Source organism: Ailuropoda melanoleuca, chromosome 19 (genome assembly GCF_002007445.2).
Source record: "Ailuropoda melanoleuca isolate Jingjing chromosome 19, ASM200744v2, whole genome shotgun sequence".
Lineage (NCBI taxonomy): Eukaryota > Metazoa > Chordata > Mammalia > Carnivora > Ursidae > Ailuropoda > Ailuropoda melanoleuca.
In genome coordinates, this window is record NC_048236.1 from 18,390,929 (window position 1) to 18,413,536 (window position 22,608).

Consider the following 22,608-nt stretch of genomic DNA (forward strand, 5'->3'; position numbering starts at 1 on the left):
AAGAGAGTGTGCATTTTGCATGTAGATGAAACGTAAATAATTTGTGGTCACATGGCAGACTATAGCAGAGAAAAATAACTATGACCCCCTTTCTCCAATCTGGATGAGCTCTGAATGTTTGCCTAATGAAACCCTGCAGAAGTGTTACTTTGTCAATTTTTTTGGCATAGATCCTAAGAGACTGGCAGTTTCTCACTCCTTCCTCTCAAAATACCTGCTCTAAGAGCAAGTTTTTTAATATCAGCACTAATGACATTTTCATCAAAACCTTCTTTGTTGTGTGGGGCTGTCCAGTTTAAGATGTTTTTATAGTATCCTTGACTCTGTGTTAGTTTGCCAGGGATTCATTACAAACTGGGTAGTTTAAACAGCAGAAATTTATTCTACTACAGTTCTGGAGGCAAGCAGTCCAAGATCAGAGTGTTGACAGGGTTGGTTCCTTCTAAGAAAGATAATTTATTTCATGTCTTTCTCCTAGCGTTTGGTGGTTAGCTGGCAATCACTGGCACACCACAGTTTGTAGAAGAGTCACCAGATCTCTGCCTTTATCTCTACACGGTGATCTTCAATGTGTGTCTGTGTCTGGATTTTCCCTTTCCGTAAAGACACCAGTCATACTGGATTAGGGGCTCATCTTACATCAATATTCTCCATCTTCACTATTTACATCTGAAATGACCCTACTGCCAAATAAGGTCACATTCTAAGGTACTGGAGATTAGGACTTTAACATATAAATTTTGGAAGGGCACAGTTCAACTCTTAACATAACCACTAGATGCCCCTCTTACCCCTACAAATAGCGCTAGGCTTTGCCAAATGTCCCCCAAAGGGGCAAAAGCATATTTACATGAGAACCCCTGAGCTAAGAAACCTGCTTTTTTTTTTTAAAAGACACTTTTCCAATGAAGACATACAAATGGCTAACAGACACATGAAAAAATGTTCAAAATCATTAGCTATCAGGGAAATTCAAATCAAAACCACATTGAGATACCACCTTACGCCAGTTAGAATGGCAAAAATGGACAAGGCAAAAAACAACAATTGTTGGAGAGGATGTGGAGAAAGGGGATCCCTCTTACACTGTTGGTGGGAATGCAAGTTGGTACAGCCACTTTGGAAAACAGGGTGGAGGTCCCTTAAAAAGTTAAAAATTGAGATACCTTATGATCCAGCAATTGCACTACTGGGTATTTACGCCAAAGTTACAGACATAGTGAAGAAAAGGGCCATATGCACCGCAATGTTCATAGCAGCGTTGTCCACAATAGCTAAATTGTGGAAGGAGCTGAGATGCCCTTCAACAGATGACTAGATTAAGATGATGTGGTCCATATATACAATGGAATATTACTCACTATCAGAAATAACAATTATCAACATTTGCAGCAACATGGACGGGACTGGAGGAGATTATGCTAAGTGAAATAAGTCAAGCAGAGAAAGACAATTATCATATGGTTTCACTCATTTATGGAACATAAGAAATAGCAGGGAGATCTGTAGGAGAAGGAAGGGAAGAATGAAGGGGGCATAAATAGAAGGGGGAATGAACCATGAGAGACTGTGGACTCTGGGAAACAAACTGAGGGCTTCAGAGGGGAGGGGGATGGGGGATTGGGATAGGCTGGTGATGGATCTTAAGGAGGGCACGTATTGCATGGTGCACTGGGTGTTATAGGCAAATAATGAATCATGGAACATTGCATCAAAAACTGGGGATGTACTGTATGGTGACTAATATAACAAAATAAAAATTATTTTAAAAATCTGATTACCCTTGTACTGCCACGTTATGAGGAAGCCTAAGGTAGGTATAAGGGGAGACACATGGAATCTGATTACCCTTGTACTGCCACGTTATGAGGAAGCCTAAGGTAGGTATAAGGGGAGACACATGGACAAGAGTGGACAGTCATCTCCAAATGACATAAAGGAATAATCAATGGCCATTTTAAGATATTATGTACTGTAGTCCAACCACTGGTCACTGTAACTCATATCACCAATGTGAAGAATATATTATTTTCACTCACAAATATCTTATCCCATTGGAATTGGCTTAAAATCTAGGCTGTCATTATTTAAACTAAGTTCAGATTAGAAGAGGCTACTCGATTATAGTTTCTTTGTTTCCTCATTTGAGTATAGCTTTTCTTTATTCAGAGACCTACACATTAAAAAAACCAAATTTTCTGCTCACCCATATTGTCAATATCCGAATAGAGGCAGAGACAAGAATACTACAAAGGACACACATCCAAAAGGGGGAGGAAAGGGAGGAAGAAACATAGTAAAGACTGGTCCGTAGTACTCCTGTGATCTCTACTCTGCTACCCATAAGTAATGGCCCATGTTTGCAGCTGAGTAACTTTCTCAGCTTGCTTCCTGACAGACCCAAACATTTCTTTGAAGTATTTCCTCTCTATGTTGGGGTGAGAGTTGGGTTATGTCCTTAAGGTTTTTAGAAGTACTTTGTCCAGCTGAGGGGGTCTATGTGCCATTGCTTTGACTTATTCTATTGTCTAAACACAGGGTTTTAAATCCATGCACCTTTGATCTTGCCCCTGAAGCTCAATTTCACTGGTAATATTCTGGATTTGATCATTGCCCTGAGTCCATTTTGAAAATCTGTTGCCAGCTGGAGAGTCTGGAAATAAAAATCATATTTATTTTCCAGCACAGCAGTCCTGAGTTAAAAATATGTTTTCTAAAATCTGGTTGAAAACAGTCTCATCGTTAGCTCATCTACTTCCTCTCCTATTTTATCGTAGACCACGAAATGAAGCTATTGGATAATTTCAACATTTTATCCTGGAATCTTCTGTGCCAAGTCTATGAAGTCACTGTGTATATTTTCTATCTTCCACATTAACACAGGCAAGAATCTTGTCAGTATTTGGTCAATACATACCATGATTCTAATTTCTCCAGCCTTTAGTAACAATTTTCTCATTGTTCTTCTAGATATCATTAAAATTGCTTCACTGTCCTTGCATTCTCTTCCCAAAATCATCCCAGTGCCGCATATATTAGGCTTCAGCTGTGAGAGCATCTCACTTCTAGATACTAATTTCTGTTTCAATTATCTTTATCTATGTAAAAACAACTAATGCACATAGAGACAGCAACAACCTATTATTATTTCTCTTGAATCTGTGTTTGATGGAGTGATCCTGCTGTCTTACATGTTAGCTGAAGCCACTGATGAATTGATCTTTTATTACTATGATCTTCACTTTCTACTCCTGGGCAGATATATATTTCTTTCTGATATAAATATAGCTTCATCACATTTTTACGCTTTTATAAAATAATATACATTTATCATTTTTTCAACTTATCTATGTCTTTATATTTAGGTGCCATTTCTTGAGACTAAATCAAGTTGGGTCCTGGTTTTTATACAGTTGGACAATGTGAAACTTACTTGAATTTTTTTTAATTCATTAACATTCAATTTAATTTTTCTTTGATTGGATTTATACACCATTTGACTTTTGTTTTCAATCTGTCCCTTGCTTTTTGCTTGTTTTTGGTTCTGTTTGATTTGGTTTTTGTGTCTATATATTTTTCTGTTTTCTTTTTCTTTAAATATTCTTATTGTTCTAATGGTTATAACCATAGCAATGCCTCTTTCCATTATTTTTTAAATTCTTGCTCTTTGGATTGCCATCTGTATAGTCTACTTACAATTAATTTGTACTATTTCACATAAAATATAAAAATACCACACTAATTTAGTTCCATTTACTCCATTTGCTATACTACTTTGCCATTGATATTATACTGACTTATAAGTCACACAATTCAGTGTTACAAAATTTGCTTCAAACAGTTGTATATATTTTAAAGAAATTAAGAGAAGAAATAGTATAGATTTCATATATTTCCCTAATTATTTCTCATTTTCAAGGCCTTCATGTCTTCTTATAAATCTGAGTTTCCACTTGCTGTTATTTCCTTAAGCTTGAAGTGCTTCCTTCAAGACATCTTACAGTGAAGGCATTCTGAGTATGAAATCTCTCCAGTAATATTTAATTTTATTCTTGAACTCTGATATTTCCCTTATTTTGATATTTGTCTTTAGATTCAATTTTCTTCCTCTAAATAATGATGTTATTAATTATAGCAGGAAATTGACACAGCTGAACTAAAACTCCCAGTGGTTTGGAAGCAGGGGAAACTGCCTAGTTCTTCATTGTTTCAGTGGTTACTTTCACTGGGAACCTTGGGTTTTTTCTCCATGGGTACCATTCAAGCAGTAACCACGGATTCGTGTAGTTTATATGAGATCTTGCTTTTCTACCATATTTCATTTCCTCCTTTATTGGATCACATCTACTATTTTGGAAGTCTCAAAGTACGTTCTTACACACTTGCAGTTTCCTACTATTGTTTCCACTGTCCATACAGTGCAGACTGAAGATGCCGTCTGGTAAAAAGCCATATAAACATAAATTTTTTCAATCAAGTTTCTTTCTTTTATGAGTTGACTCCTCTCCAATTTCTTCCTGATTCTGGTCACCCATTGGGGCCTTCAAAGAGTTGTTTTTATAATCCATTCAGAGTTTACAACTGTCATCTGAGGAATAGCTTGTCTATATGCTGTTCCACTGTTACTAGAAGTCACTAGGATTAATTTCTACCTCTTTTTTGTGTAAGTTCTCCTACATCCAGTTTATCCCAGATCTCAGAAAACTCTGGTAATTGCCAAAGTAAAATATTCACTGTGCAGTTTCTTCTAATTCCTTTATTCCCATTCAGCAGCTCTATGCTTCCCCATGAACTAACCTCTCACTGCTATTATCGTCCCAATCTTGTCATACTACATACCTTTCACAATTAACAACCTTCCAATATTATTTATTAAACATACCTTATACCTTCTTGATCCATTAAAACCTTCTCCAATGTAGTTACATCATATTGCTTTTAGCCCTCTGAAGAGCAACTTATTTTCCTGTATCGCTGAAAATTCAGGGTTAAGAAGTGGGACTGAATTACCCTTATTACTCACTGGCACACATAAACATATCATTTTCTCTGTATTTCCTCAATTCCCAGTTAATCCAACTCTATTTTTCTCTGTGCCTCCTTTTCAGCTATTGAGCACTGATGGAGAAAGATCACACAGATTCGAAGACTGATGCCAACATAAATTTATGATCTCTATCTTTGATCAAATTTCAATCTTGCCTAATTTTTCACAACTAAAATCTTTTTTTTTTTTTTGAGAAGAGAGACAGAACCTTAGTAGTATCAGCACTGGTATAGTGAGAAATTTATTGGTTCAAGCAGCAAAACATAGGAACGGAAAAAGTGTGAGGTACAGGCACATTAGGCACTGGAACTCTGTCATGTTTGTCTGTTTCTCTTTAGCTCTCCATATTATCTTTCTGCTTCTCTCTATACTTCTTCAAACGGTTGTCCCTAAGTTAAGTAATTTTTTTGCCAATAGTTGTGGACCCACATTCCACATTTTGAATGTCAAACAGTGTGAGCAACATTTTCTTAAATTTCTCATTCTAAATCCCAAGAATGGTCTCTGACTCTGGTTTAGGGTAGAGGCCAACTCTAGTCAAAGTAGCAGCTCCTAAAGAACAATGTGGTTAGAAGGCTCACTTTCAAAGATCAATGTATCATCAGCATGTAGGAAAATGGATAGTCAACTAAATGTGAAACAGTTTACACTCTCCCTTAATTCTCAATTACGCTACTGTTCCTATCACTCATAGAAAACAGCCACACGTTTGAGTTCTAGCAAAAGCAGATGTCATCAGATCTCTCCCAAATTCCTGCCAAAATCTCTAAAGTGTTATCTATATCACCATCCATCTTTTCCATTTGGTTAATTTCTTTTAAAATAATGACAGATCTGTCCCTTCTCCTGTCTATAGCTAATGTTGTCACCATATTTCTAGATCTTTGTCTCACCACATTCTACTGCCCTCTCTTTGTTAACTATTCTGTTTCCTGTAGGTTTAGTCTCTACTGTTGTGCTAACATCATCCCATAAGTACACAAAAATTAACAGGTGTGATCGGATCCTGGCAGGAATGAGATGGTGCTCTCCAAACAAGAAATTTGAAGAGATTTTAATATGAGACTATTTACAAGTGTGTGACAGGTATACTAAGACCACAAGGGACATAGTGTGGTCTTTATGCCATTCAGTGTGAAGGGGTTGAGTGAGTGGTACTGGAACCTGAGACAGAAACGCTATGTGGAGAGCACCACCTTAGAGAAGATGTGATGATCACTAAAAGGACACAACCAACCAGTGGTAATCCACAAAGAGAAGTGAGGGAATAATCATCTTGTGTCCTCCTCCTTTCCTCTTATTTCACACTGGGCAAACCCAAAAGAAGGCAGAAGATACATATATGTAGTATGATTCAGCTTCTTAGACATAAAGAAGATCTGGAAGGGCAAATGGAAGATATCCATGTACCTCATGACCCACTCAAAATTTCAGAGATAAAAATATATTTTGTCTCTCATTTCTCCCCTTTGGACTTACATCTCCTTTCCCCTTACCAGTCATATATTCTCAAGGAGTAGTCTAGTCTTGCTATCTGCATGTTCTCATTTCATCTCTATACCCCCACCCCTCATTCAACACCAACATCAATAACTAAACTTTTTTAATGAAACTTTTCTTATGAAAGTCTTCAAAGCCTCTCCAATAATTATTTTTCTAGACCATATTGACAGCAAATTGTACTGGACTGTCCAGCAATATTTGATACTTTCTTAGCAGTTCTTCCTAATAGAAACACTCTTCTCTTGCTTTTCCTATTGCCTCACATTATGTATTCCCTTCTCTATCATTTCTTTATACTTTAGGTTTCCTCAGTGCCTATCCCAAGCATTCTTTCCTTGTCATTCTATATATTTCTTCCCAACTCATGTTTTCGTAAACTATAGTCTTTCCATTCTCTCTTATGCATTACACACACATACCAGGATTATTTAAGGGAAACTTCTACTTTAATAATTTATAATCTGACAAACTCAGAATGTTTGAAGTTCTGCTGATTTCTCTCTTCATTAAACATGCGGCTTCTACCTCTGTGGCCCCAGAGCAATAACTCCTTTTATCTACCCTGGGAATCTGAGTATAATTCTCTTCTTTTCCTCACTTCATCCATCTAGACATCATTAAAGCCTATCCTGTGTGGTTTGTCACCTCTCTTCTGAAATTGTCCAGTTACCTCAAACCTTGTTTCCATATCTGTGCTTTAGACAATAGCTTGATTATTGCAAGCACCTAATTTGTTCTCTTCTTCTAGTATATAACCCTTCTATAAGGGAAAAAGAAGTTCTACTTTACAGTTTAGAGTAACTCTCAAAATGTACATTTGATTATTTTTTTTCACTGATTAATGACTTGTTATTGGCCCTAATATTCCTTAGATGACATTTCTGATTTGGACTGTGCTTAATACTCCAACCTTATTGCCCTCAGGATAAATTTTGGCTACACTGAATATCTTTGAGCCCTTCAAATTCCCATGCTTTCTTTTGCTTCAGCTCACTCTGTTTATTTTATTTTAAATTTCTTCCTGGAGCATTCATTGTACTAAGATATGCATAGCAGTTTAGAAATCATCAAGATGTAGTTCTTTCAACTTGAAGGGGAAAGTCCATTTTTCTCTACATGCTGGGGAAGAGGTCATTGATACATGTGGACAGATTCAATCAACCTAAAAAGCATATATAGTGAAAAGGTAAAAGAGTTGAGTACAAGATGCTGAATAATACCAGAAATTAAAGGTGAGTAATATCCTAGAAACCAAGGAAGGTAAGAATTAAAAAAAAAAAAAGTGTAATCATTTTCCAATTCTACAGAGTTCAAATTATTATGAATACATTGTAAGCTAATCCTTCTCTGTAAATTTCAACTTAATTATATGTTCCCTAATTGTTGGAGTGTCAAAGGTACATTATTTCCTGTTGGTAACGTAAATCAAAACTGATTAGTATAAAATGTAGGTTATAGTTAAGCATTTCTCTGAATCTGCCAGACCTGTCATCCTATCATTGCACATACTGGATTACCCAGATGGAAGTATCTCTACAATATCTCTTTGATTAAACTCAATAGCATGTTCAATATAATATGTTCACACTTATAGTCTATGACAGTATTTTTTCATTTGATATGCTATTTTTACAGAAAATATCAAATATAATTGCCCACACAAATGTAGCCTATAAGTTATAAAGAAAAAAGGTAGGGGCTATGAAACTGATAAATAACAGTTGTGATTCATTAGTAAGAAATACAACTGAAATCATACAATTAAATAAATATTTGACCAAGATATTAAATACTGAAGAATTCTAAAAACAGAGAAAGAAAATAGAAGAAATATGCAGAATTAATTCCTTTTATAAATAGTATAAAGAAATATACTTATCCACTACTCAGGTTCCCTTTATTCTTGCTGTCTAAAAGGCCACAGCATCTAAGTATTTGTATCAGACTAAAAGTAATGACTTAATCTCCAAGAAGCTGAACATAATTCTCATTTTCAAACCAACATGTATTTCATGCTTCTGCTTTAAATCGCTATGAGAACAAATAGGAGACTGTTAAACGAATATTTTTTTCTATTGTACTGTTGTTATGAATTCAGTTCTTTACAGTTAGCACAATTTATTTGACCTCTCCAAATATAATACTCATATTATTTTCATTAAATTCATTAAATAAGATTGACTTTTTGTTAATATACTCAACTGATCTGTAGTTGAGTTGAAGCAATCTTCCAGCCAAAATATTTTGTTCTCCAAGAATGTTTAGTATAGCTATAGATTGACTAGACTGCATCATTTAATTACAGAAACTATAGCTCCCCACTGTAGCTCAAACCAAGAATGACTGAGATATGGCCTGTGAAGGCTGGAAAACTAATTGCTCCATTATCTGTACTCTAGTCTTTTTCACTTCACAAGCACTTAAATATATGTACTTAAATCTGCTTTCTAATTACAAGTTCCCATAACAGAGGGTCCTATCCAGAAAACAGCGACATTATTCTAGCTTTCAACACCCTTAAGCATTTTTATTTTGCTGAGTTTTCTTTCTTCTATGTTTACTTTCTTTTGCAAACATGTTTAATGGCTAATTACCATTTCTGCTCTTTTATCATAATTGCTACACATTTAGGGACATGTGTCATTAAAGCTTCAGCAGATAAGATATTTGCTCAAACAATATTTCTATTCTATTTGCACATATGTAGCCTTATTAAAATAACATTCTTATTAGTTTAAGCACTTACTTTCTTGAGAAACAAACAGTAATTTACATCAAAGCCCTGTCTTCTTTGTATTTTATATTTTAGAAGAAAAGATAACAACTTAATTTTCACCACCAAAATATGATAAAAATACAGACTACTGCTTTAACAATGATAAATGCAAAACTATTTTCTTTCTGAATTCCTTCATTTAATGAAATTCAATATGCAAGTGGTTCATTTTATGAATTATACAATCAACAGTTTTGTTAGTTACTAGTAAATATACACTTAAGATTTTAGACTTATCAATCATACTTTACTATAGAGAACTGCACTAACTTAATATAGATCAGAGTATCACTAATGCGTAATAGACACTTTCAGAGTTGCGGTCTTCTTCAGCTACTAGGAAAACACTCCAAATTCTGTAGTGGACTACCTCTTTAAGTGCTTTCCTGGCAAAGAGAGTCCTAGCTGAATCTGCCAGCAGCAATTTTCATTATAGGTGGTCATCATCATCTTTTCTTTACTGCAATTACATTTTGTGGATATATTTTTGGAATTTAAAATTGCTGATTGGGTAAGGGCTACATTATTAATTGGCACTGGTTATATATATTTTTTCTACTCCCTGTACTTTTTAGTTTTATTTTTTTAGATTTATTTTTAAATTCAAGTTTTTATTTAAATTCTAGTTAGGGTAACGTATATCATTATATTTTTAAATAAAGAATAATAATTAGAATTTATAAAATAGGGACTCATACACAATTGCATGCAATTCTGGAAGGAAGATGAGTAAGTATATTTAATCCTAGTTTTGTGTGTGTGTGTGTGTGTGTGTGTATGTATGTGCATGATTAATAATTTTCTTTTTGTTTCATACATAGGAAATTTACACTTTGAGGCATTATTTATTACCATTTAACCCACACATGGAAACACAAAAAATTAATACTTAGTACATTTTGCACGGCAAGATAAATTATTATTACTGAATTCTTTTGGGAAGCGTTGCACACAGAGGGCTTTAGTAGAGGGTGCTTAAGCAATGATTGGCTGTGACAACAGACTGGTTAATGACACTAGTGCTCATTGTGAATGACTGATCTGTATCACCTTCTTTTACTTAGAATATAAAATAGTGGTATCCAAACATGTAGAACATGTATCTAGTCCATATCTTGCTTTCTTACGTGAAAAAGCATTAGGTTTTCTTGACAGAAATCATAATAATTACCCCTATTAGGGATGGTGAAAACCAATTTGTATTTATTAAAATATTCTGTTCATTGCTGAAGAAAGATTCAGTTTATAGTAAACAGAAAACAAAATAAGAATGCCCTTTCTATCTGAAGGAAATGCATTTTTGTTGTTTATTTGCTAAATTTAGTTCCTAAGACTAGAACTTGGAAGGGAGCCTAGATTAAATCAAAACCAGCCACTAGCTACCTCCAGTGGATGAACACCTCATGGAAAAACAATTGCTGTGTTAAGGAATTTATTATCCATATTTATTTGTTCTTTTTAAAAAAAGAAGAAGATTCTACAGATTTCAAGGGATACATAGCATTAATAACATGTGAAACCTATGCTATTTGGGGAGCATCTGTAATTATAATGCTAGAAACTAACATGCATAAAAACACTGCATTATTCAGCTCTCCAGAAGTAATTATACAAAGATTTTTCTAATTATTTCTATTGTTCCCATAAGTAGACTATATAATCACAACCTACTTTTAGGATAAATTCCTTTCTCTGGTGTATGCTTTAATAAGTTATAACTAGCAACGAAATATAACTTCTACAAGTGGCAAAATGTTTGAACTAGGGTATATTCTTGAACACTCAAAGCACTATATATTACAAAGCCACATATTTGGTAAATGGTAACTGTACATATTCTTTAAATTAAAAAAAAAAAACGGGGGGCTTATAATTTATAAGTTCCCAAACGTGTATTATTTCTCTGGCATCAATTTTACTGATAATGAAAAATCATGATATTAATCTAATACAGTAAAGCAGAATTACACATTTCCTATAAAAAGCAAGATTTTGTATATTACTTTAAAAATATATATATTACTGCTGATAAAGAACCAATAAATAAAACTTGGACTATGCCAACAGAAAGCCACAACAAGTAGCTTATAAAATTTTCTATACCAAGAGTCAGCAAATGTTTTCTGAAAGAGCCAGACAATAAATAATTCAGGTTTTGCAGGCAAAGAGCACATATACTCTTGAAGTTGCAGCTGAAACAGCCATCAACAGTACGCAACTGAATGAGTGTGGTGGTGCTTGTGAGAAACACAAAATAGGAAGAGGCCTGGATTTTCCCACATGGGGGGACATAGTTTGTTAAATAACAAAATAACTAACCTAACTGAATTAATGAATCAACTAAATATTTTTAAAACTTAATCTTATGATTCCATTTTGCTGAAGTTTCATTGTTTCTCTATATTTCTTTTTGAAACACTGCAAATTTGCTAACAATCTTAAACTTATCGGAGAATGAACAATTACAGTCTTTAAATTTTTTTACAGTCTTTAAATTTTTTAAAAATTAATTTATTAGAGAAAGAGAAACTGAGAGTGAGAGGGAGAAGCAGGCTCCCCGCTGAACAGAGAGACCGACATGGGGCTCAATCCCAGGACCTTGAGATCAGGACCTGAGCTGAAGGCAGATGCTTAACTGAACTGAGCCACCCAGGTGCCCCAAGAATTTCAAATTTAAAAGAACAAATTATATGTACATTTCCTACAGAAATGATTCGTAACTGTATTACACAGACATGCTTTTCAAAAAATATATTTATTCATGGCATTTTAAAAATCAATTCCAATGAAATTTTCAAGGAAGGGTTTTTGAGCACTAGAGGGGTAATTTTTAGGATAAATAATGTTACCTGCTACAAAGAAAAAAAAAAAACACACACTTGTAATCTTAGTGGCTTACCACAATAAAAACTTTTATGTTTTTTGCTCACTCAGTACAATAAGGATACTTCTGACCCATGGACATCTTTCTACATGATTGAGGGACCTTTTCTATCTTCTGATTGAGGGTGCTTTTCTGTCTTCTGGTTCTTCTTTAATCTAGTTTTTTAGACATCTCACTTCGAACAAGAAGTGAACAATGAACATAAGGGTGTATACATCTCTTTGTATTAGTGTTTTCATTTTCTTTGGATAAATACCCAGTTGTAGAACTGATGGACCATATGGTAGTTTTATTTTTACATTTTTGAGGAATTTTCATACTGTTTTCCATAGAGGCTGTACCAAATTACATTCCCACCAACAGTGCAAGAGGGCTCACTTTTCTCCTCATCCTTTTCAACACTTGTTATTTCTTATCTGTTTGATACTAGCCAATCTGACAGGTGTGAGTATGTCTCATTGTGGTTTTGATTTGCTTTTCCCTAATGATGAGTGATATTGAGCATCTTTTCATGGGTCTGTTGGCCATCTGTATGTCTTCTTTGGAAAAGTGACTCTTCAGGTCCTCTGCCCATTTTTTAACTGCATTTTTTGTTTTCTTGGTGTTGAGCTGTATGATTTCTTTATATATTTTGGATATTAACATCTTAAGATAGTTTGCAAATATCTTCTCCCATTCAGTAGTTTGCCTTTTCATTTTGTTGATGACTTCCTTCAGGAAAACTGACCAACTACATGCAAAATAATTCTTATACAACATACAAAAGTAAACTCAAAATGAATTAAAGACCTAAAACTAAGACCTGAAGCCATAAAATTATTAAAAGGAAAATAGACAGTAAACCCTTAGACATCAGTCTTAGGAATATGTTTTTGGATCCATCTCCTCTGGCAAGGATGATAATAACAAAAATAAAAAATTGTGATTATAGTAAACTAAAAACCTTTTGCACAGACTTTCCTTGTTTTGGATGACCTTGATAGTTTTAAGGAGTACTAGTCAGGTATTTTGTAGAACTGGTATTTGTTTGATGATTTTGTCATGATTAAACTGGGGTATGTGTTTTTAAGAAAAAAATCACTAAGAAAAAGTGTCATTCTCATTACTTCATATCAAGTATCTATGATATTAACATGATTTGGCACTGGTGATGTTAACTTTGATCATCTGACTTAGGTGGTGTTTGTCAGATTTCTCCACTGTAAAGTTACTCTCCTCCAACCCCCATTTCCATGCTGTGCGCCTTGGAAAACAGTCACTAGGTGCAGCCCAAACTTAAGAGGTGAGAAGTTATTTCTCCTTGAGTGTAAAGTATCTACATCAATTATTTGGAATTATTCTGTATAAAAGATGTGTCTAATATTCCTACTTATTTATTTAACGATCATTTATTTTTCTCAGTATGGACTCATGGATATTTGTTTTATATTTTGGGTAATAATTCATTACTCCTTTATTTTCTTGCTTAAATTATTCTAGCTTTGGCAGCTGGCCTATGTGTCCCTTTGACATACTCTCATGGTTTTCGTTTTTGAGTACCACATTGCTTTCTGGCATTACAAGCTCTCCACACTCACTTATATATTTGTATTTTAATCCAAGAATCAGCTAGATCTCTAAAGAGATCTGGATCCTTTTATTGGAGAATGATATGAGAAACTAAGATCTGTACTGGTCAAACTTGTTATTTTTAAAATTAAATCTATTTTTTTTTTACATTGCTGGGATTGCTTAGATAATTTTCTATGTACCTTTAAAGATGTATAATTAAATAAATATGTACCAAGTCCTATCTAACCAAACGTTAGAAAATAGTGCCTACTTCATGGTTTTTACATATATATATGATAGAAAATTATTTAAAATTACAATTAAACACTTGATGATTATTAATTTCTGGCAGGTGATATAGTATTTCTATGACTTATTTCATTAAATCTATATTCAAATCAATGAGGTAAGTATATTCTTATCTCTATTTAACAGAGAAGTGAACTATAACTTAGTGAGTTTATACAGATAGAAAATATTTGAAATTTGTCAGCAGTCATTTTTTCATTAATAGGCAGATTCAAGAAAATTAAGTACAACATTTAAAAATAACTAAATTGATTGTATTTAGTTGAATATTGCGGTGGTTAATTTTATGTGTCAACCCGACTAGGCCACAGGTGCCCAGACAAACATTATTTCCAGGTGTGTCTGTGAGGGTGTCTCCTGGTGATATCAGGGTACTGGTCAAACTTGTTATTTTTAAAATTAAAATTTTTTTTTAAATTTACATTGCTGGGATTGCTTAGATAACATTCTATGTACCTTTAAAGATGTATAATTAAATAAATATGTACCAAGTCCTATCTAACCAAATGTTAGAAAATAGTGCCTACTTCATGGTTTTTACATATACATGTGATAGAAAATTATTTAAAATTACAATTAAACACTTAATGATTATTAATTTCTGGCAGGTGATATAGTATTTCTATGACTTATTTCATTAAATCTATATTCAAATCAATGAGGTAAGTATATTCTTATCTCTATTTAACAGAGAAGTGAACTATAACTTAGTGAGTTTATACAGATAGAAAATATTTGAAATTTGTCAGCAGTCATTTTTTCATTAATAGGCAGATTCAAGAAAATTAAGTACAACATTTAAAAATATCTAAATTGATTGTATTTAGTTGAATATTGCGGTGGTTAACTTTATGTGTCAACCTGACTAGGCCACAGGTGCCCAGACAAACATTATTTCCAGGTGTGTCTGTGAGGGTGTCTCCTGGTGATATCAGCATTTGGATCAGTAGACTCAGTAGCTTGCCCTTCCCAAACTGGGCAGGCATCAGCCAATCTGTTGAGGACATGAGTAGCACAAAAACTAAAGAAAGGGAGGACTTGCTCCTTTTCTGCCTACCTGCTGAGCTGGGGTGTTGATTTTCTCCTATCCTTGGACTAGGATTTATACCATCCACTCCCCTGGTTCTCATGCCTTTGGATTTAAGACTAGAATTGTATCATTGGCTCTCCTGGGTCTCTGGCTAACAGACAGCAGATCATGAAACTTCTCAACCTCCATAATTATGTGAGCCAATTCCTCATAATGAATTGCTATAATACATAGATAGATATAGATATATCTCCCATTGGTTCTGTTTCTCTGGAAAACCCTGGCTAATTTAGTTTTCAAATTCCATAGCTTAGAAAAAGATATTGAAGTCTAAAGAAGTATTCAATGATTTACTTTTTATGTACTAGCTTGCAGAATAATTTACAAATAATAGTTTAGTGAAAGAAAGAAAGAAAGAAAGAAAGAAAGAAAGAAAGAAAGAAAGAAAAGAAAGAAAGAAAAAGGAAGGAAGGAAGGAAGGGAGGGAGGGAGGGAGGGAAAATCTGTCAATTTCATGAGAAATTGAATTAAAAGGAAAAAGTATTTAAAATATAACATGACAGACTGGTAATAAATTCCTTACTTTTCATTTTATCATTTGGTTGTTATCGGTGGCTTTCCCAATAGAAAAATAAGAAACTCATCTGTTTTAGTGGTTGTATAAACTAAGCTCATTTCACTCTAGTTTCTGCCTAAGGGATAATTGGTTGGTCACTTTAGAAGCTGACTTTAAGAAAATGAAGGACTAATAATGCTGTTGAAAGGCTAAAACGAGTTCAGATAAGAGACAGAAATGCTTTTTAAAGTTAATTAAGTTTGCTTTTCCTTCTCCCTTGGTGTTCATTACCTTTAAATGGAGCCACACAATGGCAGAAGTAATTACCAGGTTGGTCAATGCAGGTAGCTCCATTCTTGCATGGATGTGAAGCACACAAATCTGCATTTATTTATATCTTGAACCTTTGAAAAAAATAATAAAAAATATTTCAAGTTTTAATAAGGTAACCAGGTGCCAGGTCATAATTCTTAAATTTGCCCAAATCTTTTAATCAATTTGGGGTGATATCTAAAGCTAAACTCCTGAGATAAAAATGTTACATATTTAGTGTCAGAATCCATTCATTTCACCTTATTACAAACTGTAACAACTTCTCTTGGAATTACTAAATGCAGACTAATCTCCTCTGAATTGGTAGGTATTCAAAGGCTGCTTAGATGTGAAATAATTGATCTTCTTGCTTTGGATTCCAGAGACAGAATAGATGTTTCAAGTTACTGGGGTACAAATCAAATGTTAATCTAAGGAAAATAAAAAAGGAACAGGAAGGAAATAGTGAATCAGTAGCATCCTGATGTATGTCCCCCAGGGCTAAATGTATTTTACAAGGCACAGTTGTCAAGTGTTACTCACCAATAAAGTCAGGGGGGCAAGCATTGGAATTTATCCATGAACTCTGCAGATGTAGTGTTATGGAAGCAGGATGATGAGTCACATTTCTTTTTATTAATTTCATAAAGCAGGTCCATATGGAAAGAAAATAAATCAGAAGTATTCATTAACTATATAGTTTTAACATTTTCTTTCTTTTTTCTTTTTTTTTACAGTAATCTCTATGCCCAAGGTGGGACTGAAACTCACAACCCCGAGATCAAGAGTGGCATGCTCTATGGACTGAGCCAGCCAGGCACCCCTTAACATTTTCTTTTAACTAGTTCTGCAGTGCAGATTTCCCATGAATGTTCCACTTAGAACTGTGTTTCTAAAGCTGACTTTCGTACTATGTCACCTGGATTGTTTGTTAATTTGCAAAGTACTGAAAACATGGCCTAAACTGACTCTGAATTGATTCTCAACTTTGTGATAACTATTTTTTTGACAATTTTGAATAAGAATAGAAACATTTGCATTGACAAGTATGTAACACATGGTATTCACAAATTAGATGAATGGAAATCTTTTTAATATTCTTAAATGTTTTTCTCTAAAATGGTGAAATGAATCTGGGCTGGAGAAAAACTAATGTACTAGATATCTAAGTAGGAAAAAGTTATTTAGTTTAGTTATTTCTAACTAAATAGAAAATCTATTTGTATTATTATGATTACTATCAAAATATGAAGTGAAAACATGACATCAGAACATCAAGTTAAACTGAGGAAAAAGTGAAAATTAAAAATAATACATGAGTGAATAAATACTTTGTTTAAACCTTGAAATTATTTATTTGGTAATTTTCCTTATGAATCAATGTTGTGAGGAAAAAAATGGCACATTTAAAAACCTTGACTTGTTCCTTATAGTTGGGGATGTGCAAAAATTCATTTCTTGTAAAAGACCTTGCTTTTTGCTCTGTGTCATATAATTTTAAGAGATTATCTTGAGTTTTTGTTGATGATAAATAGTACATTAAGTTTTAGTAAGAGGCCACACAGTTACTGAAGATGATCATTCTTAAGGTTAACCACATAAAATCAGTTTCTCAGCTTTAACAGGAAAAAAACCCAGCTGCTTCATTCATGGTTTTCAAAACAAATATGACTTTCTTACTGCTTAAAGATTACAAAGTGCTTTATTTTTTAATCAATCATTCACAGAAGTAGAATTAGGAACAGTTTTGGGAAGATAGATTTCGGACATTTTGGCTTGTAATGATGGCAGTTTAATAGTATTTGCTTGCATATAAAGTATTGAGAGTCTTACTACTTTTTCCGATCTCAGGGGGAAAAAAAAAAAGTCTATTATTAGAGTTTCCTCCTAATGTAAAAAACCATAAATATTTAAAAACATAAACAGCTCTTTATCGAAATAAATGATATATATTGACAAGGGCTATTGTAAGAGTTACCACAGTAACAGAATGAAATGTGGTATAAAAAGAAATATTACAAGTTTTAAATATAAGTATAATGGGGGGTCCCTGGGGGATGCAGTTGGTTAAGAGCCAGATTCTAGGTTTCGGCTCAAGTTGTGATCTCAGGGTCCTGAGATCAAGCCCCACAGCGGCCACCTCCGTGCTCAATTTTGTTTTGCATGGAGTCTACCCAAGATTCTCTCTCTCTTTCTCTCTCTCTGTACTGCTCCCCGACTCGCATGTGCATGCTCTCTCTCTCAAATAAATAAATCTTAAAAAAATAATAAACGTAAGTGTAATGACTATATAGTTGATAAATAAAAAAAAATCTAGTTTATTTACAAAAGCAAAATATTATCTCAACACGAAATATATCTGTTTCTGTGATTATGTGAANCCGACTCGCATGTGCATGCTCTCTCTCTCAAATAAATAAATCTTAAAAAAATAATAAACGTAAGTGTAATGAATTTATAGTTGATAAATAAAAAAAAATCTAGTTTATTTACAAAAGCAAAATATCTCAACACGAAATATATCTGTTTCTGTGATTATGTGAAGATGTAGTAAAATAATCCAAACAGATATTATATATTCAAATGTTCTCCTGGAAAAAGAAATTAATGTGTATGTCTACTAGATGAATTGTATCTTCTAAAAATAAGGAGTTACTTCCACCTCAAATTAACCTTCAGGTATCACAGTTTTGGTTAGCATGTGTGCTACCTTGAAATCCATTCTGACACAGGCACCTAAAGGTGCTGTAAAGATCAACACAAGTGCCCCCGTTTGCACAGGCATCACTTAGGCACTCATCTACCTCAATCTCACAGTTATTACTTAGAAACAAGCAAAGGATTCACTTCATTATAAATGTGTCATTGGTACAACTTGCAACTAAGTCTAGGATTATGTTCAGAGTATATGAGATTTTCAACTAGTCTGCAAAAAATCAACATACTGCCTAATGCTATCAACTAGGTATTTATTCTTTCTGTTTTTGTTTTGATACGACTACAACTGTGGCTTTATTCTCATCTCAGTGAACCTAGGAGAATTCAAAATTTACATTATTTCCTTAAAATTAAACACATACATGACTGTTTATATAGGATTGTATAATGTTAACCAAATTGACTTTCTTTGATGCCTTTCCTTCAAAAACAGTCCATTATATATGAGTCCTTCCTGCAGTTCTTTAAAAACAAAACAAAAACCATAACTAAAAACTTCTCAGCTCCCTGTTTCTTTAAATTACTGTTGGCTTGCAAATTGGCCCCTGTACATGGAGGGCAAGGAGAGACAGAAGAAAGTGGTAGACCACTCTAGATCGGTACGTGGTAAGTTTCATAATAAGGGAACTTTCCTACAAGGCTTGTGTTGGGCTGCCACAAAACCAGTAGATTTCTACATCTTCCCACCAGAATCTTAACTTTATTTACAGTCTATAACTTGGTTCAGTCATGTATCTAATCCAGATAATCTCAACAAGACCTTCCTCTTTCAAGGTTATATCCTTAAAACAGCTCCCAGTGTGACAGTAGTGGGTGGCATGTATATTCTAAGGACAGAGGAGGGGATAAGGAGCCTCCAAATGCCCCCGTATAACATGAGGGTCAACAAGGAGTCACATCCTTTCAATGATCTCCTTCAGCAATTACTGTAAACTAAATTTATTTTCATATTCACAAATTAGATAATTTCTAAGTAAAAAAGTTTTTTTGCAAAATTATTTGGAAAGAACACATAGTGGAATTTGTCTCTTACTTACTTGCACCATTTATCCTCTCAACTCCCTTTTGCATATGGATAATTAACTAGTTAACAATTCTTTAATAAAAGTTAGAGACCATCTTTCATAATAGAAAATGAAAATGCAAGTTGTATCTTTCCCAGTCTCCGCTACCACAAAATGTGGGTATGCAACCAAAAATTGACAATGTATCATGGACCCACCACAGAATTTGAAAGTAAGGTGATGATGACAAGAAACAGGCATGGAGAACTCATTTGTTTTGCAGGTGGCAACATCAGGATAACCATACCAGTTTTCCAGCACCCTACTGACAACACTGCCTCAGTGTTACCTAGGGTCACTGCCATCCATCCTTTCTGACACTGTGATAATATATGACGTTTCCTTATCTGCTATCTAGACTCGATCGTTTATGCCAAGTTTCCAGATCTGATTCTAGAATTCCTACAGGTCCTACATATAATGCTCTTTTAATAAACTCTAAACTAAGTAATTTTCTTGTTAAACCACCCTGAGTACATTTCTAATACTCAGAGTGAATAACTCCATTACTGGTATGTATAACAATTTGTTCTTGCCATTATTATTAAATATTTATATTTCAATTTTACAGATTAAGCAATCGGGGAAAAACTAAAAGAGTTTTCAGAAATCTGTAGTAAATATCACTAATGTTATCAAATCATTACTGCTAATCTCTATTTCATTTCTTCTATTTTCAGGCACAAAGAAGGTCATAGCTACCAGCTTTTGAAGTTAGGGATACTGGTTTATACATTCTTTTGCTGTCTTTGCCTGGTTTTACATTCTGGATAATAGTGACCTCACTGAATTTCTTAGAAAGTTTTCAATCTTCTCCTTATAGAAAGAATTGTGGAGAGGACATAGAGAAAAGGGAACTCTTGTGTACTATTGGTGGGACTGTAAATTGGTGCAACATTGCAGAAAAAAGTATGGAGTTTCCTCAAAAATTAAAAACAAACAAAACATATTGTTCAGTAATTCTACTACTAAGTATTAACCTAAAGAAAATGAAAATGCTAATTCCAAAAGATATATGTACCCCTATGTTTATTGCAGCATTATTTATAATAGCCAAGATATGGAAGCAACTGAAGTGCCCACTGATAGATGAGTAAATGTGGTATCTATCTACTTATCTATCTATCCACAATGAAATATTACTCAGCCATAAAAAATGATGAGATGTTGTCATTTGGAACTACATGAATGGACCTAGAGGGTACTATGCTAAGGGAAATTAGTCAGACAGAAAAATAATACTACTTTTTTCCTAAAACATCATTTATATGTGGAATTAAAAAAAACAACAACAACAAATGAACAAACAAACAAACAAAAAACCAGAAACAGACTCATAAATACAGAGACAAAGTGGTGGTTGCCAGGAGGGAGGGAGACAGGGGAGGAAATAGGTAAAGGGTATTAAAATGTACAAACTTCCAGTTATAAAATAAAGAAGTCACAAAGATGAAAGTACAGTATAGGGAACATAATTAATGATATTGCAATAATTTTGTATGGTGACACATGGTAACTATACTTACCATGGTGAGCACTGCATAATGTATAGAACTGTCAAATCCCTATGTTGTACGCCTGAAACTAATATAACACAGTATGTCAACTATAATTCAATAATAAATATTAGAAAAAAGAAAGAGTTGTATATAGTTGACATTATTAATTGCTTAAATATTTGACAGAATTCACTTGTGCAACCATCCGACCAATGTTTTTCTTCAGGGTTAATTACTCAATTATAACTCAATTTTGTTACTTGTTATGTGTTCATTTTTTAAAATTTCTAATTAAGTTTTGTATTTTTGTGCCTTTCTAGGAATTTTTATATTCCTTCTATGTTTTCTAATTTGTTGGCATGAAGTTGTCCATAATAATTCCTAGGACCTTTTAAAATTTCTGTAGTGTTATAATGATGCCCCCTCTTCCATTCCTGGTATTAATAAAGTGTGTGGCTCTGTCTCTTTCCTTAGTCAGTCTAACTAAAGATTTATCACTTTTGTAATCTTTTAAAAAAACAGATTTTTGTGTGGTTGATTCTCCCTATTGTTTTCTGTTTCCTATTTCACTGATTTCTAATTCAATCTTTGTTGTTTTCCTCTTTAGTTTACTTTGGTTTTAATTGCTTTTCTTTTTCAAGCTTGTTGAGGTGCAAGCTTAGATTACTGACTTTAGGTACTTTTTTCTAATATAAGCATTGAAGCCATAAAGTTATATCTAAGCACTTCTTTAGCATACATTTTGATTTTCTGTATTCATTTCCATTCCATTCAAAATTTTTTTTCAAATTTCTCCTATCATATTTCTTTGTGTTATTTATATGTAGTTTAATTTCCCAAATGTTCTTCTGGGGTTGAGTTTTAATTAATTCTATTGTGGTCTTTTTAAACCTAATACATTGCCCAAGTGGAGAATGTTCTATGTGTGTTTAAAAAGAATACATATTCTGCCATTCTGCTGTAGATAGGTGAAGTTTTCTATAAGTGCCAGTTGGACCTGTTGGTTGATATTAATTCTTCCATATATTTACTGATTTTTCATCTAGTTGTTCTATTAGTTATTGTGATGAAATTATTAAAATCTCCAACTATACTTGTTAATTAATGTATTTCACTTTTGAGTAGTTTCATTTTTGGTTAGTACATATTGGAGTTTTGTTGATAGTTGTGTATATATTTACAGTTGATATATCTTTCTGATGTATTGATCCTTTTGCCAGCAAGAAATTTTGCTATTTGTCTCTTGCAATTTTTCTTGTCTTACAGTCTATCTTGTCCAATATTAAGAAAGCTCCTCCAGGGGCACCTTGGTGGCACAGCGGTTAGGCGTCTGCCTTCGGCTCAGGGCATGATCCCGGC

At 33.7% G+C, this 22,608-nt stretch overlaps 1 protein-coding gene across 1 annotated transcript in view; it reads right to left on the reverse strand.

Moving 5' to 3' along the window:
• Positions 1-22,608, reverse strand: part of EYS (eyes shut homolog) — a 1,484,071-nt gene that overhangs the window by 1,107,893 nt on the left and 353,570 nt on the right. Inside the window, 1 exon segment of the mRNA XM_034648271.1 lies at positions 15,948-16,045. Within this exon segment, the coding sequence (XP_034504162.1) occupies positions 15,948-16,045 (98 nt within the window).